Source organism: Panthera leo, chromosome E1, assembly GCF_018350215.1.
Source record: "Panthera leo isolate Ple1 chromosome E1, P.leo_Ple1_pat1.1, whole genome shotgun sequence".
Lineage (NCBI taxonomy): Eukaryota > Metazoa > Chordata > Mammalia > Carnivora > Felidae > Panthera > Panthera leo.
In genome coordinates this window covers 17,841,327-17,868,548 of record NC_056692.1, presented here as the reverse complement: position 1 = coordinate 17,868,548, position 27,222 = coordinate 17,841,327, and the positions used below count along the sequence as shown (strand labels likewise).

General features: G+C 57.1%; 4 protein-coding genes and 1 long non-coding RNA gene across 13 annotated transcripts in view; 2 read left to right on the top strand and 3 right to left on the bottom strand.

The window, feature by feature from the left end:
* Positions 1 to 233: 233 nt before the first annotated feature.
* On the bottom strand, positions 234 to 1,994 carry TLCD1 (TLC domain containing 1). The gene is made up of 4 exons (XM_042915668.1): positions 1,626 to 1,994; positions 1,207 to 1,289; positions 1,038 to 1,120; positions 234 to 773 (listed from the first exon to the last, which is right to left on the bottom strand). Exons 1-4 carry the CDS (start codon positions 1,817 to 1,819, stop codon positions 390 to 392), a joined length of 744 nt encoding a protein of 247 aa, XP_042771602.1. The 5' UTR covers positions 1,820 to 1,994; the 3' UTR covers positions 234 to 389.
* Positions 1,995 to 2,055: 61 nt separating this feature from the next.
* On the bottom strand, positions 2,056 to 4,262 carry LOC122206463. The gene is made up of 3 exons (XR_006196455.1): positions 3,957 to 4,262; positions 3,538 to 3,634; positions 2,056 to 2,514 (listed from the first exon to the last, which is right to left on the bottom strand). It is a non-coding gene; the product is annotated as an uncharacterized LOC122206463 (long non-coding RNA).
* NEK8 (NIMA related kinase 8) lies at positions 2,693 to 12,982 on the top strand. Of its 6 annotated transcripts, XM_042915665.1 has the most exons (17): positions 2,693 to 2,835; positions 3,084 to 3,174; positions 3,563 to 3,638; positions 6,068 to 6,273; positions 6,514 to 6,746; positions 6,977 to 7,108; positions 7,598 to 7,806; positions 7,970 to 8,049; positions 8,132 to 8,313; positions 8,417 to 8,567; positions 9,268 to 9,344; positions 9,673 to 9,790; positions 10,669 to 10,819; positions 11,054 to 11,217; positions 11,323 to 11,481; positions 11,647 to 11,805; positions 12,191 to 12,982. In XM_042915665.1, exons 4-17 carry the CDS (start codon positions 6,138 to 6,140, stop codon positions 12,217 to 12,219), a joined length of 1,980 nt encoding a protein of 659 aa, XP_042771599.1. In that variant the 5' UTR covers positions 2,693 to 2,835; positions 3,084 to 3,174; positions 3,563 to 3,638; positions 6,068 to 6,137; the 3' UTR covers positions 12,220 to 12,982. The 6 variants fall into 6 exon arrangements, with proteins under 6 accessions (XP_042771599.1, XP_042771598.1, XP_042771596.1 ...); XM_042915664.1 differs by lacking the exon at positions 3,084 to 3,174; XM_042915662.1 differs by lacking the exons at positions 2,693 to 2,835; positions 3,084 to 3,174; positions 3,563 to 3,638 and adding an exon at positions 4,159 to 4,246.
* A 660-nt stretch (positions 12,983 to 13,642) lies between these two features.
* Positions 13,643 to 19,602, top strand: TRAF4 (TNF receptor associated factor 4). The gene is made up of 7 exons (XM_042915105.1): positions 13,643 to 13,785; positions 16,719 to 16,770; positions 17,378 to 17,482; positions 17,553 to 17,714; positions 17,802 to 17,963; positions 18,061 to 18,216; positions 18,493 to 19,602. Exons 1-7 carry the CDS (start codon positions 13,643 to 13,645, stop codon positions 19,123 to 19,125), a joined length of 1,413 nt encoding a protein of 470 aa, XP_042771039.1. The 3' UTR covers positions 19,126 to 19,602.
* A 3,074-nt stretch (positions 19,603 to 22,676) lies between these two features.
* The window catches only part of FAM222B (family with sequence similarity 222 member B), an 81,318-nt gene continuing 76,772 nt past the window's right edge, over positions 22,677 to 27,222 (bottom strand). For all 4 annotated transcript variants that reach the window (XM_042914648.1, XM_042914650.1, XM_042914647.1 and 1 more), the window contains one exon: positions 22,677 to 25,662. In XM_042914648.1, coding sequence (XP_042770582.1) covers positions 24,056 to 25,662 — 1,607 coding nt within the window. In that variant the 3' untranslated portion in view covers positions 22,677 to 24,055. The remainder of the gene's footprint in view (positions 25,663 to 27,222) is intronic.

Genomic DNA, 27,222 nt, shown 5'->3' with positions numbered 1-27,222 from the left:
ATTTGCCACCATCATAGTGGTAGGAGAAAAAACAAGAACCCCTCCCTTTATCCCTGGAAGAGGCTTTGTATGAAACCAGTACACAATACACAATTCTCATTAGCATCCACTTCAGGGCAGTGTGGGATGGCTGCCTTTCATAGCACCTTGTCCCCGCACCCAACCAGCATGTCCAACCGGTCTGTCTGCTTTCCTCACCCCTTGCCCAAGAAAGGACAAGGACTTCGGAGGAGTGCTTTCATTAGCATTTTCAATAGTAGGTGCAGACTTCAAAGGTGGAGAGGTTATCCCCAGGATGCCCCAGGCTTGGGGCTAATTCTTTCATATATGTGTGAGGCTCTGTTCTTGGCTGTGTTTGCTCTTGCCACAAGTTGTAGGCTTTGTGCCTCTCACTCAGTCAAAAATTTGTCTTTGTGTTGCTGGCTGGGGACACGCTGAGGGCAGAAGTCTGAGCGGAGGAGACGGGAAAAGTAGATGAGAATCATGATGTCCAGCATGAGCAGGATACCCAGCAGAAAAGTGCCCAGAGTCCTCTGGCCCAAATAACGCAAGAAGTAGTGCGTGAGGTAGGCCTGAGGGGCCAGGCGGAAGAGAAAGTACATGACCAAATTGACATATTTGTTGACCCGGTAGAGGAGAAGGTGCTGGGCATTGTTGATCTTCATCATCATGCGGAAGGTGAGGAATATGTTGCTGACCTCCACCAGCAATGTTAGGACTCCCCCACCGACAAAACTGCTCCAAAAGATGCCTGAAAAGAAGGCACCCATGGCCTGGAAGACAAGGGTGAGAATGTGTTAGGGAACCCAGATACCATCAGTTTGTTGAGATACTAGGTAAGGCCAGGGATTGCTGGCCTAAAATAGCCAAGGGCACAGAAACAATGCCAACCCTCTGTCCCAGCAATGGAATGTAGGACACAGGTTAGAAATGGGGTTAAGAAAAAGATGGGTCTTTACCTCCCAGGTTCAGACAGACAAGGCTGAGACTAGATTGCTAGCACCAGGCCTACACCATATCCCCTGCGTCTCATTTACCATGACGTGGTGAACCAGGTATTCCCAAGAAGCTCGGGCTTGATGACTAATCACGATGTCCACCGTGTCGTGGATGAAATACCCTAGCAGAGAGAAAACGGTCATGAAAAGACCTGAACAAGCTTTTCCCCGTCCCCCACCTACTTAATGCTTTCTGGGCAAGACCTACCTGCGGAGAAGCAAACTAGCAGGTAGCCAGAAAGTGACCATGCCGTCTCAATCTCCACCAGCAACTCCGGGGTCTGCCATATACTGGGAGCGAAGAAAGCAGGCTCTCAACATCTCGGCATCCCTACGGACCCTCTAATCCCCCCATTACCCTTCCCAGTCCCCGGGGATCTGAGCTCGCGCTATTGGCTGACTGGGCAGTGAGGAGAGAGGCCTGGCTGAAACCCAGGTGTCTCCCGTTTCCCAGATGGGATTTTTTTTTTTTCCCCTCCCCCTGGGTCCTCTGCCGCTCCTAGTTGGAGAGTTTTCCAAACAGGGAAATCAGGTAAGACTGCATGGCCTCGGCCTGCCCGAGAGGGATGCGGAGGGTAACGCGGGATCCCTAGCCACCCACCTTCAAAACCCCAGTCCTTTACTCACCACAGCAGCGCCCAGATTCCAGACACGATGGAATGGGCGAAGGAGACGAGCAGGTTGTGCCAGCGCCAGGTGCGCAGGGGGTCGGCGCGCACGTGCGCCGGCAGCGGCAGGCAGCAGAGCGCTCTCCTGAGCCCCCGGAAGGTCAGCGTGGCGCTCAGGAGCAGCGGCAGGGCGGGGTGAAGCAGTGGGAGCATGCTGGCCCTCCCTGCCGTCTGTCTGCCCTCGAGGCGGCCTCCTCGGACTGCTCCCGGAATGGGGCTCCCTCTCGGGCCAGTCCACCCCGGCCGCCTCGCTGCCGGCCGCCAGCCTCGCACAGATTTCGTGGAGCCCTCTAGGCCCCTGCGCTCCTCCCGGGCCCTCCCCGCGGGCCTCTGTCCCCGCCCCCTATCGCCCCCGCCCCACCCCGCCCCACCCCGCCCCGCCCCGGCCGCTTGCTCCCGCCCCTCCGGCTCCTAGGCTGCACCGAGGGCGCGAGCGCCGTTTCCCGGGGTCTCCCGGCCCCGCCTGGCTCCCGCGGACTGCGGGCGAAAAGGAGCTGTACTGGGGGCGCCGCCGCCCCCGTGGCACCCCTCTCTGGCGCCTCCCGACTGCCGATGGAGCCCCGCCTCCCTCGCTTGGCCTCATTAACCCGCGTCCCTACTTTCCCCGGGGCTACCGGCTCCCCCTCCTGGGCGGGCACTGAGAGAACTCTCTCTCCTCCCTCAACTCCAATCTTGGCAGAGCGGGGCGGGGCCCGTCACACACCCGGGTCCTTTAAGCCCTGGTCCTGCAGATGGATCCGAGCCTCACTTCGACAATGATCTCCGCCCATACCCTGTTCATCCACTGGATGTCTAGCTTCTTCAGGCCAGTTTTTCTGCGTGTATGGCGCCCCGCATCGACTCCGTGCCTGGAAAGGATCGACTAATCTATCACCACCCCTCTTCCCAGCTCGCTCTTGGGCTCCCGGGGCCGTGCGGCTGTCACAATCCTCCCTCAGACAGTCCCAGCTCTCTTCTCCTGGCTCCCTGGAGACTGGGACGAGGAAAGACCGCGGATTTGCCGGGGCTGCTGGGGTGACCCTTACTTTTCAGGCCAGCGGCCCGAGGCAGTTGCAGCTCGCGGTCACTAGGTGTCAGCCTATCCCCACCTTGGGGCGGGATCCCCTCCCGCCTCCAGTGGAACGAAGAGCTAACGCCAGAACTGCTGAGAACCTGGGGCTGGGGTGGCGGTAAGGGAGTGGAAGGGTGTAGGTGGAGGGGAGGGGGGAGCTAGGGAAAAGCTGCTGCGAGAGGGAGGGAAAGCTAGAAGCCTTAGGGGACCAAGAGGTTTGGGTGTTTGCTCTGCCTCCCCTGATAGCTCCACGGTTACATATTAACCCCTGTGGGGCTCCTGGGTCAACCACGGCCCGATTGGTTTCTAGGTGAGAGCACGAGTGTCCCGGGTTGAGCGGCTTTTCCCCTCTGTGCTCCCCTTCAGTCACAGGGCAGCTTTGTTTATCAGCCAAGAGCAGCCTGAGGCAGCGACCGAGGGCCCCTCGTGGGGACCCTCAAGTGGTCCTTCCACTTGGGTAGGTTTGAGTACCCTTTTGAGGGGTGGGGCTGAACAGAACATAAACAATCCTTTCTTCACATTCCTCATTCACTCAGAAATAGGGACGCTATCCCTTAGCTAATAATCATCCTCTCGCTCTTTGAGCTTTTATGGAGCTCACACAGAGGAGCGGCACAGGGAGACAACAGGAATTAAACTCACTCCTGTTCAAGACAGTCGTACTGACCAGCCCCCTACGTTTAAGCAGAAGCTTTGAACCCACATCGGCCAAACAGCTCCCTTTCCTCCTCTCTCTGATGTTTTCAGATAATGGTCCACTTCCCTTTCATCCCCCTCTCAAGGAGATTCTCCCTATAGTTGAGCGTTGAAGGCAGATTACCTGAGGCAAAGTTGTGTGTGTGCAGGGGGAAGTTGGAAGTGCTGACGAGCGCGGTGCTCACAAGTCCGGACGGCCTGGAGACCGTGTCTCCTCCACCCTAGGTGAATCAATTTGCACAGCTCGGGGTTGCCCCGGTCCCTCCCTAGGCAAACACGAAACTCAGCTAACCTTGCTCCCTGCCCCACAGACCGAGAGTGCTGACGCTCTCGGTACAGTTTTGGTAGTTCATCATTTGCGTGCCAATGAGAATCTGCTCTCCCCTTTCGAAATAGCGTCACTAGTGGGCAAAGAGGTGCTCCGCTGAGAGGTCGGTCCTGGCTTTCCACCCTCACACGGTTGTGCAGGGCACCCCTCCGCTCTAAGGAAGCTTTTTGAGGGCCGGTTGCCGAGATGTGTGTGGGAAGTGGCTGGTACCGTACCGCTAACCGCGCCAAGAAACGGCGTAACACTCCGTTCCTCGGACCCTGAAAAAGTAACTGTGGGTGGGGGCTGGTAAGACCCAGTAAACAGCACAAAACAGATACGAGGCTGAACCAACTCCAATCTCACTTGCTCCGCCCCCAATTATCTTTCAACGTAGGGGGCGTGGCCCTAGGGTGGGCGGGTCCGCGCACGCGCCGCGTCTGGGTGTAGGGGTTCCGGAAATGTGACTGAGAAATGAGATGGAGAAGTACGAGCGGATCCGAGTGGTGGGGAGAGGTGCTTTCGGGTGAGCCAGGGATCTGGGGAAGGAAACTGGTCGGGGAGAGGGAAAGTAAGTCCCAACTCTGTCCGCGAATTCTCTGCCTGGTTAGCCCCGCCCCGAGGCGTGAGCGCACACTTGGAAAGCCCCGCCCAGACTTCCGGTCTCAGTCCCTGCTGGGAGACTCCGCCTCTAAGGAGGTCACGCCCCCAACAAGCCTGTGCGCCCCCACAGAGTTCTGTTCTTTGATGCCTGATTCATTCATTCTACAAATACTGAGCGCCAACTCTACCGGTCTGGCTCTTGGCGCCAAGTATACTGTCAAGACCAAAATAGGCGTGGCCTTTTCTCTCTCGAAGCCTACAGACTGTAGGGAAATAATACAATAAACAAGATATTAAAGCAGTTACTAACAAGCTGCGAGCATAGTATACACCAGGGGGTACTTATTTGGGATGGTCAAGGAAATTTTCCCTGAGAGGTGAAGTTTAAAGCCAAGACTTAAGGAATGAAGACCAGTAATTCGAAGGTGAAGGCAGAGCTTTTCAAACAGAGGAAACCGTCTATGGGAAGGACCTCATGTGAGAAAGAATTCAGAGTATTCAAGTAACCGAGAAAAAGACTGAAGTTGGAATGTAGTGGCCAAGGGAAAGAATGGTATAAAATGGGATTGTCACAGAGGTCAGGGACCAGATTATGGCCTTATGGGCGGAGATAAAGGGGTTGAATTTATTTGAAGTGTAAAGGGAAGAGGTTTAAGCAGAATGGTCTTGATGTGATTTGCATTTTTAAAATGTCACTCGGGCTGCTGTATGGAACTTAGATTTGAGGATGACAAAAAGTGAAGGTACCATTTTAAAGAGACTCGTTCAGTATTTTAGGCAGGAAATAATGACTTGGCCAAGGGTTGTAGCAGAAATCAGGGAGAGAAATGGATGAGTTCACAATATTTTGGAGGTAGAAACAGGATTTGTTGATGTGTTAAGTTTGAAATGGAGGAAAGATTTTGGCATGATTTTCAGGGTGTCTGACTTTGTGGTGGTGTCATTTACTGAGATGGAAGAGACTGAGAAAGGAAAGGTTTTGGGGGCAGGAATCAAAAGTTCTATTTTGATTTTTTTGTTAAGATTTAGGATGCATGCAAGCCATCTAGGTAGAGATGCAAGGCAGGTAGTTGGATTTGTTAGTCTGGGGCTCAGAGGAGAGAGATATCAAATATAAATTTGATACTTAGATGATCATTCATTCATATCATCCATTCATTCAGCAGATACTTATTGAGTTCCTGTGTGCTAAATATTGGGCTATGCTCTGGGGATATGGTTGCGAAGGAGAACAAGAATCCTGCTTTTTATGGATACTAACCAGAGCTGGAAGAAAATAATAGTGTAAATGGCTTCTACTCATTGAGCATTTTTGATGTGCCAAACGCTGTGCTAAGTGCCTTACATGCATTTTCTCAGCAACCCAGGGAAGTTGATTCTGTTTTTCAGATGATAACATCATATAATGCAAGAGCAGATAAGTAGTAAGAGGAGGAGCCAGGATTTGAACCCAGGCAGTTAACTCCAGGGTGTGTGGGAACGTAGGGAGATCAAGACTAACTTCACTGTGTCTTTGGTGAAACTGAATCTCAAATAAGTTAAATGACTTGCCTAAGGTCTCACACAGAGTTTGTGGTCAATTCTCCCTGTTCCTAAACTCAGTGTTCTGTGCATTTAGTTAGATGATCTCTTAGTCTGGGTTTCCTTTCCCCTCTCTTCAGTACTATCCAGTGACCAGGTCTGCCCTGCCTGATGTGTGGCTGGAGGCTCGGCTGGTACCCACCCCTGTACTCTGTGTCCCCAGGATTGTGCACCTGTGCCTGCGCAAGGCTGACCAGAAGCTGGTGATCATCAAGCAGATCCCAGTGGAGCAGATGACCAAGGAAGAGCGGCAGGCAGCCCAAAATGAGTGCCAGGTCCTCAAGCTACTCAATCACCCCAACGTCATTGAGTACTATGAGAACTTCCTGGAGGACAAGGCCCTCATGATTGCCATGGAATACGCACCAGGTGGGCCAGCCTCCTTGCATTGTCCTGGCTCCAAGGGCCTCTCACTTCTGGGACAGGCAGACACAGATCAGCCGGCTTCCCTCCTCAGAATGAGTTTGATGGAGGGTCAGAGGTATAGAGTTCTCATCCCAGTTGTGTGAGGCTAGCAGGCCCTTGCCCTGTCTGGGCTGCTCAGTTTCATAAAAGGAGAGTCCCAGGTATGGGGAGACCTGGATCTGAAGCGGTTCCTTGTGGCTGCAGGTGGCACCCTGGCTGAGTTCATCCAAAAACGCTGTAACTCCCTGCTGGAGGAGGAGACCATCCTGCACTTCTTTGTGCAGATCCTGCTCGCGCTCCATCACGTGCACACCCATCTCATCCTGCACCGGGACCTTAAGACTCAAAACATCCTTCTTGACAAACACCGCATGGTTGTCAAGATCGGGGACTTCGGCATCTCCAAGATCCTTAGCAGCAAGAGCAAGGCCTACACGGTGCCTGGGCGTGGAGGGGAACTCAAGGGTGCTGGAGGTTTTGATGGCCAAGGCCCACTCTGTGTCCCAACTCTCTCCCCACCATAAGACCTTGGCCCCTTAGGCCCTGGCTGGCTGCAGGAAGAAGCACTTGGGCCTGCTTTGGGAAGAAGCTGTCTCCCAGTGGGCCTTGAACAGAGCCTTCCCTCCCCCACCCTCAGGCTATAATAATATCCTCTTCCGCCCTGCAGGTGGTGGGCACTCCGTGCTACATCTCCCCTGAACTGTGTGAGGGCAAGCCTTACAACCAGAAGAGTGACATCTGGGCCCTGGGCTGTGTCCTCTATGAACTGGCCAGTCTCAAGAGGGCTTTCGAAGCTGCGGTGAGTTAGCACCCCCATGGGGACAACTAGGACATCTCTGTCCCTCCTCAGGAAGTCCTCGGCTCCAGCCACCTCTTATTTCTTCTCTTTTGGCTGAGTTATGTTTCCCTCATCAGACCAGTAGGTCAGCCCAGGGCAGGGCTGTGACTTCCCTCTGGCTGTGGGTTCCTGAGGGAGGGCTTGGGCCTTTCCACTAAACTGAGGACTCCTGAAAGCAGAGCTCTCCCATCAGATTAGGGACCCTCCTAAGGGCAAGGCTTGAGTTCTCCCAACAACCTAGGGTTCCTGAGGACATAACTGAAGCCAAGCTCCCCTATCAGGAGTTCTTGAGAGCAGGCTTCGGCAACTGTATCACTGGGAGTCCCCTCTTCAGACTGAACGCTCTGAGTGCAGGGCAATGACCACCCCATTAGACCTGGGGCGGGGAGGCGCTGCCACCCAAGAGCATGACTCCGGCTGTGGCCAACCTCACACTTGATGCTTTCACAGAACCTGCCAGCGCTGGTGCTGAAGATCATGAGTGGCACCTTTGCACCTATCTCTGACCGGTACAGCCCTGAGCTGCGCCAGCTCGTCCTCAGTCTGCTCAGCCTGGAGCCCGCACAGCGGCCACCGCTCAGCCACATCATGGCACAGCCACTCTGCATCCGCGCCCTCCTCAACCTCCACACCGACCTGGGGAGCATCCGCATGAGGAGGCCTGTGCAGGGAGGGAGGGGGACTCTGGGCCCAGGGGAGCACCCAATGGGAGCACAATAAGCCTGGGGCAGAGGGAGCTCCGGGCAAGTCCTCCATTCCTGCGTGTGGGAGTGCCAGGAATGGGCCAGGTCTTGAACCCCCACCTCCACCCCCGACCCACAGGGCAGAGAAGTCCCTGGTCCCAGGGCCACCCATGGCCCCCGGCAGCACAGGGAGCAGGACCACAGGCGCCCGCTGCAGGGGTAAGTCGGAGCCCCCGGCCGGTGCTCACGGCCGCCAAGCCATTCCCACTAGTTTAATAGGCCTGATGCACTGTCCCCGCAGGTATACCCCGGGGACCCGCACGGCCGGCCATTCCGCCACCGCTGTCGGCGGTCTACGCGTGGGGCGGTGGGCTCAGCGCCCCGCTGCGGCTGCCGATGCTCAACACAGAGGTGGTCCAGGTGGCAGCTGGGCGCACGCAGAAGGCGGGCGTCACGCGCTCGGGGCGCCTTATCCTCTGGGAGGTGAGCAGGCTGGGGTGGCCCTGGACCGCAAGGGGGGTCCGGGCAAGCAGGGGCCAAGCAGGGGCGGCCGGGGCGCCGCCCACGCCCTCCTGGCCTCCGACAGGCCCCGCCCCTAGGCGCTGGAGGGGGCGCGCTCCTGCCCGGGGCCGTGGAGCAGCCGCAGCCCCAGTTCGTCTCCCGTTTCCTGGAGGGCCAGTCGGGCGTGACTATCAAACATGTGGCCTGCGGGGACCTCTTCACAGCCTGCCTGACCGGTGAGTCCTTCAGGGGACTATGGGAAGGCACCCCCAGAGCACCTTCCCTCATTGCTTTGTCATTTGCAATCTGCACACTCGATACTGCTCTCTGCTCTTTATCTGGCACCAGGTTCTTTACTCACGCACTCCCCTTTACCCTCACAAGGGCCTGGCCGAGTAGTTACAGTATACTGTACTCATTTGAGGAAGGCTCAGAGAGAGAGAGACAGAGAGAGAGAGAGAGAGAGAGAGAGAGAGATCTGGAAAGCTCAGATCTTAAAAGCTCAAAGAGGAGAGGGGCGCCTCTGTGGCTCAGTTGGTTAAGCGCCCGGCTGTTGATCTGGGCTCAGGTCTTGATCTTACAACTGGGGAGATGGAGCCTTGCATCAGGGCAACAGACCTTGCTGCTGCGCTCAGGGCACAGAGCCTGCTTGGGAGTCTCTCTCCCTGTCTCTCTGCCCCTCCCCAGCTCGCAGTCTCTTTCTCTCAAAAATAAACTTCAAAAAAAAAAAAAAAAAAAAAAAAGTAAATAAAGCTCAGAGACTGTCACTTGTCCCAACTCACACATCTGAGAAGAGACACCTCTGCCTATCCTTTTCTACCTCCTGTCCCATTCTTCCAGCTTTTTCTTGCTCCCCCAACCCATGGACTGGCTTATCTGGAAAAACAGCCCAACCTCTCTCTCCCTTCTCGTTCCTCACCACCCCCCACTCTCCAGACCGAGGTATCATCATGACCTTTGGCAGTGGCAGTAACGGGTGCCTAGGCCATGGCAGCCTCAATGACATCAGCCAGGTGGGTGTTGCACATACCTTGGGGAAGAGGAAGTGGGGAGATGGCATGGAGCCCACATTTGAGAGCTGACACCCAGGTTGGGGGCAGGGGATCCCCAGCAGCTAGGTCCCTCTAGCTTCCAGGCTGCACCTGTCCCAGGCAGTACCAGGGGAAGTACCGAAAGGCCGGCCTTCCCCAGTGGTTGCAGTGGGGGTGGGAGGGCAGTTAAAGAGACAGCCGTGTCTTGTGAGAATTCGCCGCTTCCAACTTCGTCCTTACATGGGATGCTGAGGCCAGGCAGCTAGTCTAGGCCCCTTGCCCAGTCTCTCTCACTTCCCCCCCTCTCTAGCCCACCATTGTGGAGGCGCTGCTGGGCTATGAGATGGTGCAGGTGGCCTGTGGGGCCTCTCACGTGCTGGCCCTGTCCACAGAGCGAGAACTATTTGCGTGGGGCCGCGGAGATGGTGGTAAGCTCTCCACCCAATTCCAGACTCTTGGCTGCATCTCCCAGTACCCTGGCCATGATTTGTTCCCTTCATACCCACCTTCTACCCCATGACTCGTTCTCCGTCTTTTCTTTTCAATTCCATTCATTTATTGACTTATGAAACTTTACTGCACATCTGTGAGCCCCCTGGGCTGGGTGCAGAGACAAGTTGAACAAGAGTCACTTCCTTCAGGGGCTTATGTTGTAACGGGGGAGATTTCTTTCATCAGTCAATACTTCTGGTGGCCCTCTCTGGGTCACACGTCCCGCTGGGCTTTGAAACTAGAGAAGACCTACGTGGGGTTTCTGTCCTCCTGGCAGACTCATTCTAATGGAAGGGATGACATCTCCCTATGACAAAGGACAGACAGGGGCGCCTGGGTGGCTCAGTCGGTTAAGCGTCCGACTTCAGCTCAGGTCACGATCTCACGGTCCATGAGTTCGAGCCCCGCGTCGGGCTCTGGGCTGATGGCTCAGAGCCTGGAGCCTGTTTCCGATTCTGTGTCTCCCTCTCTCTCTGTCCCTCCCCCATTCATGCTGTGTGTCTCTCTCTCTGTCTAAAAAATAAGTAAACGTTAAAAAAAAAAAAAAAAGGACAGACAGTGTGAGGGCTCCTCCCAAGGTCCAGAGATGTGAGAACCCAAGGAATGGCATGGGAGTTTCCTGGAGGAGGCAGAGGTGGCATCTGAACGGGGTCTTGAGGAGGAGTAGGATTTTGACCATAGAGGGGCCAAGGATGGGCATTTCAGGCTGAGGGCACAGCCTTCACTCACGCTGTTCCCTCTTCTCTGTGACTCCTCATCCTGGCATCACCGACCCTAAAACTCAAACAAGCCCCATCCTGGTTTCTCATTGTAGGCCGGCTAGGACTGGGCACCAGGGAGTCCCACAGCTGTCCCCAGCAGGTATCCATACCCCCAGGACAGGAAGCCCAGCGGGTTGTATGTGGCATTGACTCCTCCATGATCCTCACCGTGCCTGGCCGAGCCCTGGCTTGTGGGAGTAACAGGTAAATAGGTACACCGGGATGACTAGCCTGTCCCCTTCCCCTCCCTGGCTGCTAAGGCAACATGACATGTCGTTGCCACCAACCGAGGGGCAGAACTAGGGGGCGCTGAGAGTGCTGCTGGGTTCAACCCAGGGTGGGATCTGTGCCCTGGTGACCGGCTCTTGCCCAGATTGCTGGGAGCAGGAGAGACTATACAAAGTGTCAGCTGCACTTGGGTTTTGCCTGTACCTTCAGGTTCAACAAACTGGGCCTGGACCACTGCTCCCTGGGGGAGGAGCCTGCCCCCGACCAGCAGGTAGAGGAGGCCCTGAGCTTCACACCGCTAGGTTCCGCACCCCTGGACCAGGAGCCCTTGCTGAGTGTGGACCTGGGCACTGCTCATTCAGCTGCCGTCACTGGTGAGTAGGACCTGGGCACGGGAGGCCACGGGTGGACTCTCCTGGCCTCCTTGGAATCTCACTTGAGGCATCCCTTTCCTTCCTTCCCTTTTTCCTCCCCTACAGCCTCTGGTGACTGCTACACTTTTGGCAGCAATCAGCATGGGCAGTTGGGCACCAATGCCCGCCGGGTCAGCCGGGCACCTTGTCAAGTCCGAGGCCTGCAGAACATCAAGACAGCGATGGTGGCCTGTGGGGATGCCTTCACTGTAGCCATTGGGGCAGGTGATTAGTGGGCACTGTGGGGGCGGATAGGGTGTGGGCAGTCCGTGGTTATCATGTTCAGGGTTGCTGAACATCGTGATGGGGCCCGTGCAGCGATCCGGGAGGAGAGCTGCTCGCTGAGCCGTGTCCTCCTCCTACTTCCGTGCTTGGGATTCTGTTTGGCAGAAGGCGAAGTGTACTCTTGGGGCAAAGGGGCCCGAGGTCGACTGGGAAGAAGGGATGAGGATGCTGGACTCCCTCGGCCAGTGCAGCTGGATGAGACGCACCCTTACACAGTGACTTCTGTGTCCTGTTGCCATGGAAACACTCTGCTGGCCGTTCGCCGTGAGTTGTTATAACTTTTCCCACTTCATCTACACCAGGGTTAATCCAGCTGGGCCCTGCTCCTGCCCCCATCCCCAGTGGTCACAGCCCAAATCACTAAAAGCCCCCAGATAAATGAAAGCAGAAGCTGCCGGGTAAAACAGCTTCCTACCTGGGGAGGGCAGGGGCTTTTGCGTCTTGGGCCTTGTTGAAGGGCTGCTCCGGTGCTTCCCAGGGCCCAAAGGCCTTCTTTCTCCTCCTACCTCCAGTCCAGTTTAGTTTGAACCTCTGTTTCTGGCCTGTCAGGGTCCAGAGTCCAGGGCCATGTGTGGGAGTGGGAGCGGAGGTGGGGATCCCTTGCTGAGGCACTGCCCTCCGGGTCGCTGCAAGTTTCCATACCTTCCAGCGGTTACGGATGAGCCAATCCCACCCTGAGGCACCTAGATACACCTCTGGACCTGGACCACCCTGCTGTTGCTTCTCCTCTGAACGTTCTTGAAATGTGCGGATGCCTGCAGCAAGACTGTCCCCACCAGCCCCTGGCTGGTCATTAACCCGGTAGAAGAACTAGTGAAGCGCCCACTCTCCTTTGGCCCTGGATATGAAAACCTCAACCCACCCTGTTTCCCCAACAACTCTCTTTTCTCTCCCCACCCCTCTTCTCTTAAGTTGGTGTCCCCAGGGACCAGGCTGGCTAGACCTGGAAACCAGACCTAAGTTTGGGAAGCAGGGTGGTCTCCCGACTCTTGGCAGAAAAAAGCTGGAGGTGGCTGTGGCTCCATCCAGATCATGCCCTTTCCCCCAGCCCAGTTAGAAAAGAAATCGCTGGTGCCCCCTGCGAGAGCAGCTCTACTTTGGAGCACTGCAAGCCCAGTCCTGCCTGGACTGGCCATTCTGGCAGCCTAGCTTCTGCATTGCCTGGGGCAGGGAGTCTTGCCACCTTACCCCCCGCTCGGTAACCTGAGGCACGGATTAGCACAACTTCTGAGCTCTTTCGTCCCCTGTGGACTGGAAATGCATCTGCCAAGGGTACCAAAGTGTCTACTGCGGAGCTAATCCCTGCTGAAGGTTGCCTCTCACCCCACACCCCAGCCTTTCCCCCAAAGCAGGTTGGGAGAAAGGTTGCTGGCTGGGCCAGACCAGTTTTCCAGATGACTGGGAAATAGCGCCAATAAAAACATCAGCTGCCTGCCTAGAATGTGGTCTCTTCAGGGTTGGGGGTGGCGACACCCCAGGGCTGGGCAGGGCCGCGGTCCGGCCTGGGGAGGAATGTAGGCGCAGCCTGAGGCTGGGGCCGAGGTTCCTCTGGCCTAGCGCCCAGCACGCCTTCCCCGCGCCAGCCGAGCTCCCCAGATCTGGTTGCCAAGCTTCGGCTGCCTAGCACCTGCAAGCTGGAGTCCCGGGCCCCTAGGCGACACGTGGCCCCCGAGACCGAGCTATACACTCGGGAGAAGGAACCATTGTGGCGCGGCCCAGTCCGGCCGCCGGGGCCCTCCGCCCCATCCAGCTTCAGGGCCTCCCAGCCCTGGGGAGAAGCGGAGCCGCGATCTCCCTTCCGAAGGGGAGAGAGGAGCCCGTACGCGGTTGGAGGGCGCGAGGCTGGTCAGCCGCCCACCCAGCAAGCCGCGAGCCCGCGAGGTGGGTGGGAGCGCGAGTGTCCGGCGCTAGGACCGCGCGGGCGCGGCTCCACCCCCTCTTCCGGCGGGCGGGCTCATGGGCTCGGGGGCTGGGCGCAGGCCGCGGCCGCCAGTCGGCGCCGCCCGGAGCCGGGAGCGCGGCCGGAGCGAGGCGCGGGCTGTGGGGCCGCCGCGTGCCCGGCCCCGCTCGCCCGTGCCTGCCGCCCGCCCGCCCGCCCGCCATGCCCGGCTTCGACTACAAGTTCCTGGAGAAGCCCAAGCGGCGGCTGCTGTGCCCGCTGTGCGGGAAGCCCATGCGCGAGCCTGTGCAGGTTTCTACCTGCGGCCACCGCTTCTGCGACACCTGCCTGCAGGAGTTCCTCAGGTGCGGGCCGGGGGTAGCGGGGAGCGGCCGGTGGCGACGGCGAGGGGGGACGACGCATGGGGAGGGGCCCGGGCCGGAGACATGCCGGGCCTTTGTCTGAGCCGCGGCTCCGTGACCTCAGGGGCGCCCACCGTGACGTCACGGGGCGGCGGTGACGTCAGACCCCGAGGGAGGACCCCACGCACTAATCCGAAGGGGCCCGGGGCCCACTGGCGCCCACGCCCGTTCGGAAGAATTCCGTGCCAGCCTGCGGGGTGGAGGGGGGAGAAGACGCCCTTCCTGACCCGTGGCCGGCCCTCCCCCTCCCCTGAAAGCCGGAGCGGCCTCATCCTTGAACTTTGAATCCTTACGGGAAGAGGAGGACAAAACCCTCTGTCCCGGGCAGTACCTTAAGCCTCCGGAGTTTCCGCCCATCTAACCTCTTCTGATTCTAACAATTCGAGAACGGCAGCTATTGTTCTCCCATTTCACAGATGATGAAACGAGAGATTCAAAAAAGGCTGCGGCTTGCCCACGGTCACACAGTTACTTAAAGGCTTAACTGGGTTTTAAGCCCGGGCTGCTTTTGGATCCACAACAGTGGGAGGACTGTGACGATACAGATCGCCCCTGAAGCAGTGGAACCCCTTGGGTGTCCCTCCTTGCCCCTGGGGATCTTCAGTACCGCGGGGCGTCTATAAATCGTTAGGGAGGGGGTCGCACCCTGAGTGTTACTGAACCAGGTGGCCCCTTGGCCCGTGGGGCGTTTGCTGAGTTCTGGGCACCCTGCGGTGTCCCGAATCTAACGCCTTTGCTGGGAAATGCTCACGTCAGGTGTGGGGAGGCAAGACGAGGGAGCCCTCATTCCTGGGGAGGTCGTGCCCCAAGAAGAGGTCGTGCTCCCTTTTCCCCAGGGAAAAGCTAGGTCAGCCACTGCCGCCTGTCTGGAGGTTGTTCGCTGAGGGGTTCTAGGGGCGCAGGCAGGGAGCGCTTCTGGGGCTCCTGCCTTCAGTGCTGCTCCCCTCCTTCTCTCAGCCCTCCGCAGCCCCTAGCTGGCGGAAATCTCAGCAGGCCCTTTGTTTTCAGTTCCCCGCAGCCCGGGCCGGCTCCTGCCCTCACATATGCTCCTGCAAGAGCTGCTGTGCTGCCCCCTCCTCTTTTTCCCTCACCCTCCTCTGTCCTCCCTCCTCCCTTCAGTGTACACACATACTCCCCTACAGACACACAGTCCCATTGTCTTCCGCGGCGCCCTACCCCGGCCCTCTGGTTTCCAGATGAGGCCAGCTGAGCCCCTGCCCCCACTCCCAGCTGACCCACCCCGACTGCCTGGGAGGGGGCTGTCAGGCCGTTTCCCTCCACCTCCTCTGTCCTTCTCCCCAGCTTCTGCCCCTCCCCCTCCCGGAAATCCCCTCTTCCTCTCCCACAGCCCCCTCCCCCCATCCTGTTTTCTCCCCTGGGCCTGGGCCTCCACTGCACCGCCTGGAGCAGTCTTGGCCCCTGCTTTCCCCACGCCCCCCCCTCCACTGCCTCCTCCCCTAGAGCTTGAGCGATGCTGCTGAGGCCCCCGAAGGAAAGAAGTGGTTGAGCAGGCTCTGTCCCTCACCACCACCCCTTATCCTACAAGCAAGGGTGTCCATAGCCCCCGCAGAACCTTTGTCCTGGTGGGGGCCCCAAGCTGCTCCGACTAATCTTCTGCCTGAAGCCTGGGGACTTGCCTTAGTCCCCTCCCTGTCTCCAAAACCACTAAATCAGCACATTCCTGAAGCAGCCCAGCAGACCCCTCCCCCATGGCCCACCCCCCTCTTTCCCCATTCCTGCTGGGGCTATTACTCAGGTTGGTCCAGGAAGACTGGTTGCCCTGTGGGCACGGGCACACCTCTTCTGTGCCTGGACACGTATTGTTCTTGGTATTGGCGGCATGGCCGGTGGTGGTAGTGGGGGTCAGGGGAGATGGGTGCTAGAAATCCTTTGGGCAGCCGGGGCACAGACTGCCCAGGGCCTACAAAGTTCTGTCGTGGACAGGGCTGCCATGTGGCTTCTGCTTCTGCCTTGATCTCTGCCTCCCACCTACCTGACTCAGACCTGCCAGGAATGCCGTGCCTGAGGGCCTTCAGCCCTACTGGGTGAGCCCTCGCTCTGCTCAGGCCATGCCAGGTGTGTGTGACTGGTCCTGGCTGGGGTCAGCAAGGGCATGTTGGTAGAAGAAGGCGTGTCAGTGGGTTCGTTGGTGCAGGGTCAGAAGGCTTTCAGCGTGTGCCCTGCAGTGACCATAGTCTTGGCTGTGCTTGTCTGGGCGGTTTTTGTCGCCCCAGCCTCTCCTCGGTGTCTGTGGGGTAGTAGAACCTGTGTGAGGCGGGGAGTCAGACCGATGTCCAGCCACTGCTCCCCCCGTCTCGGTTCTTTCATCTGCAAAATGGGAACATGCAGCCCCTTCGCAGAGGCAGGTGGTCAGGACTGGATGAGAGTGTGAACAGTGCCTTAGAGTGAGCCTCTCCTCCTCCTTGCTTTAGGAGGCACACCCTCACGGGAGGAGGGAAGGGATGGGGTAAAGTGGCCCCAAGCTGACCTTTGTCCTGGGTTCTGGGACGAGATCCCTGCTGGGGGCCGGGCAGCCCTGGCACTCCGACTCAGCACTCACCCCCTGCCGCTGAAAACTTAACAGCGTGGAGGGCAGGTGTCCTGTCCCTCTCCCAGTCCAGCTGCCCTCCTGGGGGGAGGGGTACCAGCTGCCACCTGTTGGCCAAATGCTGTCTGAGGCAGCTGTCTCCACTGGGCCCACAACCCTCTCCCCAGGACAAGAGCTAGGATCTTCTGGGGTGCTAGGCAAGTGGGTACCTGCAGGCCTCTGGCTGAGGACAGGTCTAGTGAGAGGGAGGCTGCCCTGGTTGAGGGGTGGGACCTGGGTTCTCCTTTCCCATAGCTGGAGCCTGACTCTGTCCCCTCCCCCTTCACAGTGAAGGAGTCTTCAAATGCCCTGAGGACCAACTTCCTTTGGATTATGCCAAGGTGAGTCCACAGTGCCAGGCAGAGGCCCCAGTTACAGGCTTTTGCCCTTGGTGGAGGCTGGAGCTGCCGGCAGCCAGTTGGCTCAGGGCCAGTGTCAACCCGGTCCTGTGGAATCCTGTGCCCCCACAAAGGTGGCCCCTTCCCTCCCACCAGGCCGGTTTGCAAATGAGGCCAGTGTTTGCCCTGGAGGGCAGGCACAATGCCCGGCCTGTGGGGGTGCCAGGGGGTGCACAGAGCGGCTCTGTGCTCGCAAGCAGTGCTCCCCTCCCCTTTGGGTGGCAAGCCAGGCCCCTGGCTGAGGGCCAAGACCCCTCTACCAAGAGGAAGGAAGCAGAGGATGCGGAGGCTGCCCGGAACTGAGCAGGCTGATTGGCTGCTGTTCCAAAAGGAGGGAGTGTCCCGTGCAGGCATGTTGGGGACCCTGGTATCCAGCTTTGGAGCAGACACCACCTGCTCTGCCTTCCATCCCTCGGCACAGAGGGGACTATAGCTCAAGAGAGGCTGTTACCGACTCTAAGGTAGAGCTGGCCCGTCTGGGGCTGGTGGGGGTGGAAACTGGGGACTGTAGCGGGCTCTGACCCTGCCGGGTTCCTCCCCGTCTACCCAGATCTACCCAGACCCGGAGCTGGAGGTGCAGGTGTTGGGGCTGCCTATCCGCTGCATCCACAGTGAGGAGGGCTGCCGCTGGAGCGGGCCGCTGCGCCACCTACAGGTGAGTCTCCGGTGGGAGGGAGGGGGCTCCCCCTTTCTTGGCAGGCACTGACCGTCTCGCTCCCCCACAGAGCCACCTGAACACCTGCAGCTTCAATGTAATCCCCTGCCCCAATCGCTGCCCCACCAAGCTGAGCCGCCGGGACCTGCCTGCACACTTGCAGCACGACTGCCCCAAGCGGCGCCTCAAGTGCGAGTTTTGTGGCTGCGACTTCAGCGGGGAGGCCTTTGAGGTGGGTGGGGCCCGGTGGAGGGCGCAGGGTGAGTGGGGCGCCTGGTGGCCCAGGGATCCCTTCAGTCGGCCTCTCTGGCGTTTCTAGAGCCACGAGGGCGTATGCCCCCAAGAGAGCGTGTACTGTGAGAACAAGTGTGGTGCCCGCATGATGCGGCGCCTGCTGGCCCAGCATGCCTCCTCTGAGTGCCCCAAGCGTACCCAGCCTTGCACCTACTGCGCCAAGGAGTTCGTCTTTGACACCATCCAGGTGAGGCCCTCCCTGAGCCGCGGGCCGTGGGGCAGGTGGCGGGGTGGGGGTGGGGGTCAGCCTATTGACCGCTGTCTCTCCGCCCCTGTGGCCGTAGAGCCACCAGTACCAGTGCCCGAGGTTGCCCGTGCCCTGCCCCAACCAGTGTGGCGTGGGCACGGTGGCTCGGGAGGACCTGCCGGGCCACCTGAAGGAGAGCTGTAGCACCGCCCTGGTGCTGTGTCCGTTCAAAGACTCCGGCTGCAAACACAGGGTGAGATGCCCCTCCTCTTCCCTGTCTGTCCCCTTCTTAGTCCTTGAAGCCTCAGATGTAGACCAGGCCCTCGCTGGTCCCTGCCTTGCTGCTCTGAAGCCTTCGGTCCTTCCTTCTGCTGGCCGGCAGCGGCCTCCCAAGTGTCCTCTACCGTCCCCGGTCAGAGCTGGGTGCCTGCAGCCCCATCGCCGCTCCCCTCTGTCCCCCGTCTCCCCTGGGCACGTCCCTCCTGATCACTGTTCTCCCTTCCCCCATGGCCCGGGGCTTTGCCAACAGTGCCCCAAGCTGGCGATGGCCCGGCATGTGGAGGAGAGCGTGAAGCCGCACCTGGCCATGATGTGTGCCCTGGTGAGCCGGCAGCGGCAGGAGCTGCAGGAGCTGCGGCGAGAGCTGGAGGAGCTGTCGGTGGGCAGTGACGGCGTGCTCATCTGGAAGATCGGCAGCTACGGACGGCGGCTTCAGGAGGCCAAGGCTAAGCCCAACCTGGAGTGCTTCAGCCCGGCCTTCTACACACACAAGTATGGCTACAAGTTGCAGGTGTCTGCGTTCCTCAATGGCAATGGCAGCGGTGAGGGCACGCACCTCTCGCTCTACATTCGCGTGCTGCCGGGTGCCTTTGACAATCTCCTCGAGTGGCCGTTTGCCCGCCGCGTCACCTTCTCCCTGCTGGATCAGAGCGACCCCGGGCTGGCTAAGCCACAGCATGTCACTGAGACCTTTCACCCTGACCCAAACTGGAAGAATTTCCAAAAACCGGGCACTTGGCGGGGCTCCCTGGATGAGAGTTCCCTGGGCTTTGGTTACCCCAAGTTCATCTCCCACCAGGATATCCGCAAGCGAAACTACGTGCGGGATGATGCCGTCTTCATCCGTGCCTCTGTTGAATTGCCCCGAAAGATCCTCAGCTGAGTGCAGACGGGGCTCCAGGAGAAAGGGGGGTGGAGCATGACCTCAGCCAGGAACTGGCTGAACCTGGAGAAGGGGCCGGACCCCCTTTCAGCTGCTTCTGCTGCCCAGGTTCTGTTCCCCCTCTCCTCTTCCTTACCACCCTCAGGTGCCTCCTATTGGTGCTTCAGCCCTGGCCCCTGGGGGGAGCAGGTCTTGGGGTCATCAAGGGCTTGGAAAAAGTGATCCCAGGGCCTGTCTCCTCTCCTGGGCAGGGAAGACATGCCTTGGTGCCGGCCACACTCTACCCAGGACTGAGGCGCCTGCTGGTGCTATGTCCCAAGAGCCATAGTGGGGGGTGGGAGTGGGGATGTGAGGGGTAGTTCAAAGAATCTGTCTTGAGATCTGATTTCTCTTCCCCTTTCCCCAGCTGTGCCCCCTCTGGTTATTTATTTACTTAGTGCCAGGAGGGCACGGCAGGGGAGCCCTGGTTTTTAATAAATCCTGAATTGTATTTATTAACTTGGTTCCAGCCTGACTTATCTGGGATGGTTAGGGCCGCCTAAGGCTGGGCCCAACAGGGAAGGCGTGGGGTCGCCGTGCTGCTTGCCACTCTGCGCTGCTGGATCGCCCTCTGGCGGACGACTCGGGAACTGCACTAGGCTTTGTGCGGAAGACAGTTGCCTGCCGCTGCCATCTGGTGGTTAAATGGGGGAGGTGCATTTTACGAGCCTGCAGTCCTTGATCCATACCCCACCAAAGACTAACTGCTTCTGCCCCCAGGCAAGTCTTTCTTGGTCCAATGATCATAGCTGTCGTGTAGCAGACACTCCTAAGCACGAATGTACATTATTTAATACAACAGGCAAACGAAATCGCTTCTATCACCATACTAAAAGGACGGCTCAGTCGGCTGTAGTGAAGATTTACTGAGACGATGCTTGTTCCCAGCACAAAACGTGCTTGACAGAATGTTAATCCAACTCCAAAGCCCAGCCCATACCCAGGACTAGGCTGAGCCGAGGGCCTTTTGAAGGGTATTTGGATTTTCTCATCCATGTTCATTTATTTTTCATACAGCCCTCAGTGAGTGCCTGTGATTATCCTCATTTGACTGATGAAATAGGAATAGAGGAGTGAACTGATTTCTCAGTGTCTTTCAGCTGGTTTGGGACAGGGCCTGGATTCGGTTTTAAGCTCTAGCAATCCCTAGTAATACAGCTCCCTTCAATAATGGCAGCAGAGTTGGGTTTGGATCCTTGCTGTGCTTGCTTTTTGCCAAGTTGCTTAGTTACATGGGGCACCGTTACTCTCATTGGTAAAATGAAAGTAACCCTGTTTACCTAGACTTGTAAACTTTATGATTAATCAGCATAAAGTCCCTTACTCTTACTGCCTGGCCCTGTGAAGAGGCCCGATGTATGGCAACTATTATCTACTAAGGAGAAGGTTCAAGGGTGCTAGTGTTTGCCTTTTCCACCCTCCCACACACAGGTTGAGGTGGAAAGACCCTTGACATTCAGCCTGGGAAACTACCAGCTTATTAGCCTTCAAAAGGTCAAATTCACTGATCTAGGGGGGGGAGATGGGGCCCTGGCTGCCGGCTGGGAAAGATGGCCCCTTCTCCAGATAAGCCATCTTTGGCACAGCGATGCCTGGAAGCCCGCAGGGAAAACCGCCGGCTGCCAGGGGCTCCAGCAAATGCCTTCTCTTCAGCTCCTGCGGCAGGTAATAGGCCACCCGGCCGGCATCTGTCTCCCAAGACAGGCCGTACATCCTCGGTCAAGCTTGGGCTCCCTCTGCCGGCAGGACCGTGTCACTGCACCACTCCAGGGACGCACTGACTGGGAAAGCCGGATGGTGCCTCCCAGAGTCGCCCCCACACCCAGGCCTAGACCTCATTCCAGTGCTGTTGCAGACGGTCAGAATCGCTATGTGGAACTATGCAAAACCTGAGGTGCTGGTCTCCCAGCGCATCTGCCCAAAGAGGCCAGGCAGAGCTGGGTTCACCTGCCTACTTAGCTGCAGGACCTTGGGCCGACTGCGGGTAGGGGACCCAGGTAGAAGGCTTTCTTTCACAAGGATGGCGTGAGGAGTAAAGGAGGCAAGGGGACCTTACAGAGAAGGGCGTGCTCCGAAGGGAACTGTACTTTCAATTCCATCAGTACTCGGAGGGGCCACTTTTCAGGTTACAGATTGCGGCACCTATTACCTCCAGCTGTCAAAGGCCCTCAGAAATCCCCAAGTGGTGGAGGTGGGAGAAGGGGAGGGAGGGGCGTTTTAGTCTTCGGCTGGCTCATCAGCAAAGCAGATCCGTGTTTCAACGGTCCGTGGACTGAAAGTTGCAGCACATGGAGCCTGTAGAGCGGGGCGGTAAACCACACTTTCCCATGGGTCCCAACACGCCCCGAGCGCCCCGCCTAGGGGAGGCCCTATCACGTGCCGGCTGCCCAATCACCGCAGCACCTGGTCTGGCATCACAGCCTGGGAAGTGGGCCCAACACTATAAGGGGTCGCGTCCTACAACTGAGGACCCGCTTCTCTCGTGGAGAGCAGGGACGTCAGAAATCATTACAAGAAAAGTCACCTCAAACATTCACAGCATTCAACGAATAGGACAAGTTCTGGTGAGTTTTTTCTTTTTACTGGTTTATAATAATCTTAAAAACCCCATCACACCCATAAACCACCACAGGTGAGCAGATGAGGGAGATGGAGAATGAATGCTACAGTATGTGGACAGTGTAGGGAATCCGGGTATTCCCTAGGGCAGCGTGGGATGGAGGCAGGGAGTGTGGATAGGAGGCCCTGGCTTGGACCCTTATTGCTGGTTGGGGGTTGGCTGGCAGAGGGGGGAAGAGAGGCTCAGGGTGAACTAGGAAACATCTCACACCAAAGGCAAGGGCAGTGGGGGTGGGGGGGGGGGGGGGAAGAGGGGCCACAGTACATTTTTCCATGCAGACTAGGGGTGGGAGTGAGAGCTTCAGAGATTTGCACCCCTACACAGGAAGAGATTTGAGGGTTTGAGGTTTGATTGAAAGCCCCCAAGTTGGTGTCCGGTCCCATTTCCTAAGATAGCAGCTCACCTTTTGGGGAGAGGCATTGGAAAAACTCACAGCAAAAATATCTGGTTTGGAGACCAAGCAAGGGATAAGGGGGGACGGTGGGGTTCTCTCAGAGAAAGAACCAGAAGGGACCCTGGGTGAGACGGTGGCGGTGAAGCCTTGGGAGAAGGCGCTGCGCCAGAAGCTGCAGGTGCTCCTGAGGGCTCAGGGACAGGGAGGTACCAGTGTTCACAGACGGCAGGAAAATAAATTAGGACTTCATGTTGCTATCATTTGGCATAACACAATCAGGCATTTTTTTTTTCTTTTTCTTTTTTTTTCTCTTTTTAAATATAAGGCAACTTGCCAACACATAATTTAAAAACTGGTCTTCAGTCACATTGCTTCAGATCACTAGAGAATTTCTGGCTAAAGAACAGTGGATAGTATAGTAAACAAAACCCCAAATCTTAAATAAGAACATCAGCTCACATTCCCCAGAGACAAGAGGAAAGGCAAGGGCTTATTTGGTTTAAAAAAAAAAAAAAAAAAAAAAAGGCAGAGCCCAACTTTAACAGAAGGGTGCAAAAAATTACAAAACATGATCTAAATTTAAAGTTACAGAAAAGTTTTAAATTTCTAGCCAACTAATTGCCACTTGGGAATGAAACACGTTGAGCGTGGGGTGGAGGATGGGCACGTGACAGATGGGCGCGGGCAGGAGGGGCTGCTTCCAATGTAGGTCCGCCTCCAGCTGTTAGAACCATGCTCATTTGGTAAAGGAAGAATTCAAAGAGCTTAAGGCTTTGTGTTTTTTTTTTTTGTTTTTTTTTTCTTTCTTTCTTCATTATACTGAGGGGCTGCAAAAGGAGGTGACTAGAGGGTGAATGTACCTGTGGGGCCGCTCACACAACGCTACTCAAACCCACACTACATTCATACAGAAACAGGACATTTAAAACTTACAGTGTAGAGCAATATTCTTAGCCAGTGTAGAGAACCAAATGCATTTTAACTTTTTTTTTTTTTTTTTTTTGGTGTTTTTAATTCCGAACTCCAATGTGATCATCCTTTCTTTACCTAATATCTCAAGATCCTATTTTGTTTTGCTTGTGTTTTTGGAGGGGTGTGGGGGATGGGAGCAGCAGGTGAGTTGGGAGAGAGACAACAGTGAGAAAGGGACCTTGGGTGTGCTGGACAGTTACTACCTTTCTCTAGGCTGGAAAGGGGTGTCAGGAACTAAGATACCAACACAAAGACGCATTTTTTCCCCCAGGTCTCAAGGCTATGGCCAAGTGCCTACAGGGTGCCCTTGAATGTAGCAAGGGCAAATGCAGTGACTCTGGAATCCAGATTTAAACAAAGCCCTGAGGAATGGAGAGGGGTGGGAGGAGGTGAAGATTGGGTCAGTTTTGAGATCTTTGGGTGAAGAAGGAATTAACTTCCAGAGCACTTGGGAAGTCTGGGTTCTTAGTCCCAAAGAGACAGAGGCAGACAGGGAAAGTCCTAGCTTAAGGGGCTGGGCACCTATGGCCACCTCACCTAGGGCCCTTCCTTACCCCACACCTCAGTCCTAAGGAAAATGGGCAGAGATGCAAGAAAAGGCAGGAGGTGGCTGGGGGAAAATGGTCAAGGTGGAGGGACTGATAGGCAGTAGAGACAAAAGCCTGGAGTTGGGATTAGGTCCTAACATAAACCCAGAAGTTGCTGGGGATGGTGGAGGGGAGGGTGAGGGCAGCAGGGGATCCCCCGCTGTCCTCAAATAGATCCCACCAAATTCCCTTTCTTAGACCTCTAAGAATGATCACATCGGAGGAGCGAAACTCTGAAACTATCCAATTACTCAAAAGTAAGTCTAAACCTAGGAGGGTGATGTATGACGTGTAGCTTGTGGAGGGCACCGGGGCTACCTATCTATACCCAGGGTGCTGAATATGAAGATTTCGACTATCTGCGGGATCAGGGGCTCGGTTGCCAGGGGCTCGGTGGGCCTTGCTCAGCATAGCCAGGCTCTGTTCTCGAAAGCAGGCCTGCTGGAAATCCCCGCTTAGGTAATCCACTGTTTGCATCAAGCTGTTCTGGGTTGCCACTGGACCGCCCCCGGCCCCTGCTCGGTAGTGGGCCCCAGCAGCCGTCCCACAGTCAAGGGGTGCACCCGTGGGCTGCCCACCGTGGAACGGCATGGCGAGGTCCTGAGACCCCGAGCTGTCGCTATTGGGAGTGGGCAGAATGTTGTTCCACAGGGGTTGGAAGTAGTGACCATTGGGGTAGGCCAGTGGGGCCGCCAGGCCGTTGACAGGTGGGGATGGGGTTGGCTTCTCCAGGGGTGGCTTCAGATGGAAGGACTGTGCCAGGCAGAGTTCCTGCGGGTAGGCAGGGGCCTTGCCCACAAAGCCAGGCCCTGCCAACTCGCGTCCTGCTGCGTGCTTGCCTGTCAGGCCAGGGGCCGGCGTCCCACCGGCCTCACTGCACATCTGCTGTAGGTGGGCCAGCTGGTGCTGGTTCCAGGCGACTGGCTTGAGGTCGCTAGGGTAGCCAGCAGGGGCTCGAGAAATGCCCGTGGGCAGGTTGACAGGGCCTGCGGCAGGCAACGCGGCTGTGGCCGCGTGGGTGTGCTCCATGGGATTGACCACACATGAAGGCATTGGCGTGGGGACGCTGTGGGTCGACACCCGGGTGCTTGCATTGATGAGCAGACTGCGACTAATGGGGCTGGGGTTGGCGATCTGGCCCTCACACACTGAGGTAGTGCTGATGCCTGCCCTCGTCTGGCAAAACTGGTTGATCTGGTGCACGATGCTGCTCAGGTCCGGGGGCTGGCTGTGCTGCAGGGTGGCCGCCATTGAAAGGGGGATAGTTGAGGTAGACACGGTCACATTCGGGGGGGCATCTGAGTCTGGCATCTTCCGGCCTCCATGCAGCAAGGGATTGGGGGGGTGCTGGAGACCCTGGTGAGACAGGGCCTGAGGGTGGACCAAGCCCTGGGTTTGGGCCATGGGCTGAGGGTGGCCCAGGCCCTGAGGCTGCTGGAGGCTCTGAGGGTGGGACAGCGCCTGGGGTGGCGGGATACCCTGAGGGTGCTGCAGCGTCTGGGGAGGGGCATGGGCCAGGGTCTGTGCATGCTGCAGGGCCTGCTGGCGGGCCAGAGCCTGGGCCTGGGGGTGGGCTAAAGTGCTGGGTGCCACAGTAGCATAGGGCGCCACTGGGGGGTTCATGATGGCCTCAGGGAGCAATCGGGCTCGGGTGCCGTCAAAGTCCTTGAGTATGCTTTTGGCTGGCACTTTGACAATGGCAAGCAGGCCTGCCTTGGTGGCTGCCTGAGTCGGGTAGGGGCTGTAGCGCTGGGCTGATGTGTCGAGGCCGTTCACAGTACGACGAACGTGTTTCCGCTGGGGAACCTTCACACTGTTGGGGAAGATTTTTATAGTCAGTGGGTTGTTTGCGACCTTCTTAGCATACGCGTCCAATTCGGCTGGGGTAGGATAGTGAGCAGCTCTCATTTTCTGTGTAGTGTCCCCTAGAGAGAGAGAAGGGTAAGGAGAGCAAAGAAGGAGAGGGAGCTCATCAGTGCCAAGCCAACCAGCCCTTCTAGATTCCCCTTTTGAGGGCCTATGGTGGAGTAGGGGTTAACGAAGTTATCCCTAGTCTTCATTTTAGACCCGGCCTCACTGTGCCCCCAAGTAACAAGCACTGCTAACATTCAGTCAGTGCTCACAACTAGCCAGGCCTTGTGCCAGGTGACAGGCTCTCGGTGAATCCTCGCTACTGCTTTAGAAGGTGGGTACTATCAGGCTTCTCATTTACAAATGAGGCCACCAAAGATCAGAACAGCAGAGCAACTTTCAAAGTCCCGGATTTTGGAGAGCCTGAACTTGGCCAATTCTCACAGAAGTAACTGAAGGTTGCTCCTCTAAGTGGAAATCTCTCCAAGTTCCTACCTGTTGGCCTCAGCAGTGAAGGCTCTAGGCAGACGCTCTGGTAAAGACGGTGCCCGGAGTGACTGCCCTTCAGTCTGCAGTGGCCAGTGAGGCAGCAGCTTTCTCTTGTGCCTTGGCAGCTGGGGCACCATACCCACTGGGTGGGCATCCTGGCTCAGCAAACAGGATGTCTTTTTTTCAGGAGCAGAGGAATAAGCTGCCAAAATCCCTCCCCTAGCCTTATGTCACAAGTTCACTTTTGTTTACAGCTTACCCTCGGCCTGACTGGGTGAAGATCAAAAGGCTTTATTTATTTCCTCGTGGGGGGTGGCAATAATGACAGGGCAGCAGGGAGGGAACTGAAAAGAAAGGTTTCAGAGAATCTTTAAGTCCCGAGTGCCAAAAATAGTCTGTTTGGCCCTTGTCAGCTGTCACTTTCCAAAATGAAAAGAGGAAAAACCTGCCTGCCTTTGGAGATGGCGGAAGTACCTACTCAATGCGCCTCATTAATGTTAACAGTTTCTTTGTTCTCATCTCCAGGGGCCACCCAGCAGGGGGCTCCAGCGGATGTTGGACCTCCAGTCAAAAAGGAAAAGGTTCTGAGAACAAGAGCTCTTTAAGGATGCCAGGCTCCTGCAAAAGGTCTCAGCTCTGTTTTCCCTCTCTGAGGTAGGGTGTCTCCCAAGTGTACACAGAAGGTGCCTAATAAAGGCTTGCTGCGTGAGTAAGTACCCAGTCTGCCCAAGCAGAAGGAAGGGGCTTGGCTGGGAGCCTAGGCTCAGCTAGCTAACTCCCACCCTATTTCCTCCCCTTGCAGAAGGCAGCCAGGATAGAGCAGGGAACAAGCTGACTGAATGCCCAGCTTGTGGCCTCAGCTGCCTTGGCCCAAGAAGACCCCATTCAGTCACGTCACTGGGCATCAACTGCAAGAGAAGGGGGGCAAAGAGTGTGCCAGAAGGAAGAGGGCACAGCTGCCCTCATTTGGTGGCACTGCTGGTTAGCCTGCCAGCAACTGCTTAGAAAATGCTGCTCTTGGAGGCAGGAAAAAAAGAGAGCTGACATCCACAAGGCACAGCGAGATTTGGTCCCATGCTCACCAGTGGAGAACTTAGCAAAAGAGTACAGAGTGGAAAAGAGCTGTGCTGTTAGGGGCACCATGC

What these genes read in the sequence shown, in the direction of transcription:
- NEK8 (XM_042915662.1), top strand. Translation starts at nt 4,200, where the DNA reads ATGGAGAAGTACGAGCGGATCCGAGTGGTGGGGAGAGGTGCTTTCGG. An exon ending in GTGGGGAGAGGTGCTTTCGG is followed by an intron (nt 4,247 to 6,067) that starts GTGAGCCAGGGA and finishes CTGTGTCCCCAG; the next exon opens with GATTGTGCACCTGTGCCTGC. An exon ending in CACTGTAGCCATTGGGGCAG is followed by an intron (nt 11,482 to 11,646) that starts GTGATTAGTGGG and finishes TCTGTTTGGCAG; the next exon opens with AAGGCGAAGTGTACTCTTGG.
- TLCD1 (XM_042915668.1), bottom strand. Translation starts at nt 1,819, where the DNA reads ATGCTCCCACTGCTTCACCCCGCCCTGCCGCTGCTCCTGAGCGCCACG. An exon ending in GCTAGTTTGCTTCTCCGCAG is followed by an intron (nt 1,121 to 1,206) that starts GTAGGTCTTGCC and finishes TCTCTCTGCTAG; the next exon opens with GGTATTTCATCCACGACACG. An exon ending in ACCTGGTTCACCACGTCATG is followed by an intron (nt 774 to 1,037) that starts GTAAATGAGACG and finishes CTTGTCTTCCAG; the next exon opens with GCCATGGGTGCCTTCTTTTC.
- TRAF4 (XM_042915105.1), top strand. Translation starts at nt 13,643, where the DNA reads ATGCCCGGCTTCGACTACAAGTTCCTGGAGAAGCCCAAGCGGCGGCTG. An exon ending in TTCCTTTGGATTATGCCAAG is followed by an intron (nt 16,771 to 17,377) that starts GTGAGTCCACAG and finishes CCGTCTACCCAG; the next exon opens with ATCTACCCAGACCCGGAGCT. An exon ending in TCGTCTTTGACACCATCCAG is followed by an intron (nt 17,964 to 18,060) that starts GTGAGGCCCTCC and finishes CTGTGGCCGTAG; the next exon opens with AGCCACCAGTACCAGTGCCC.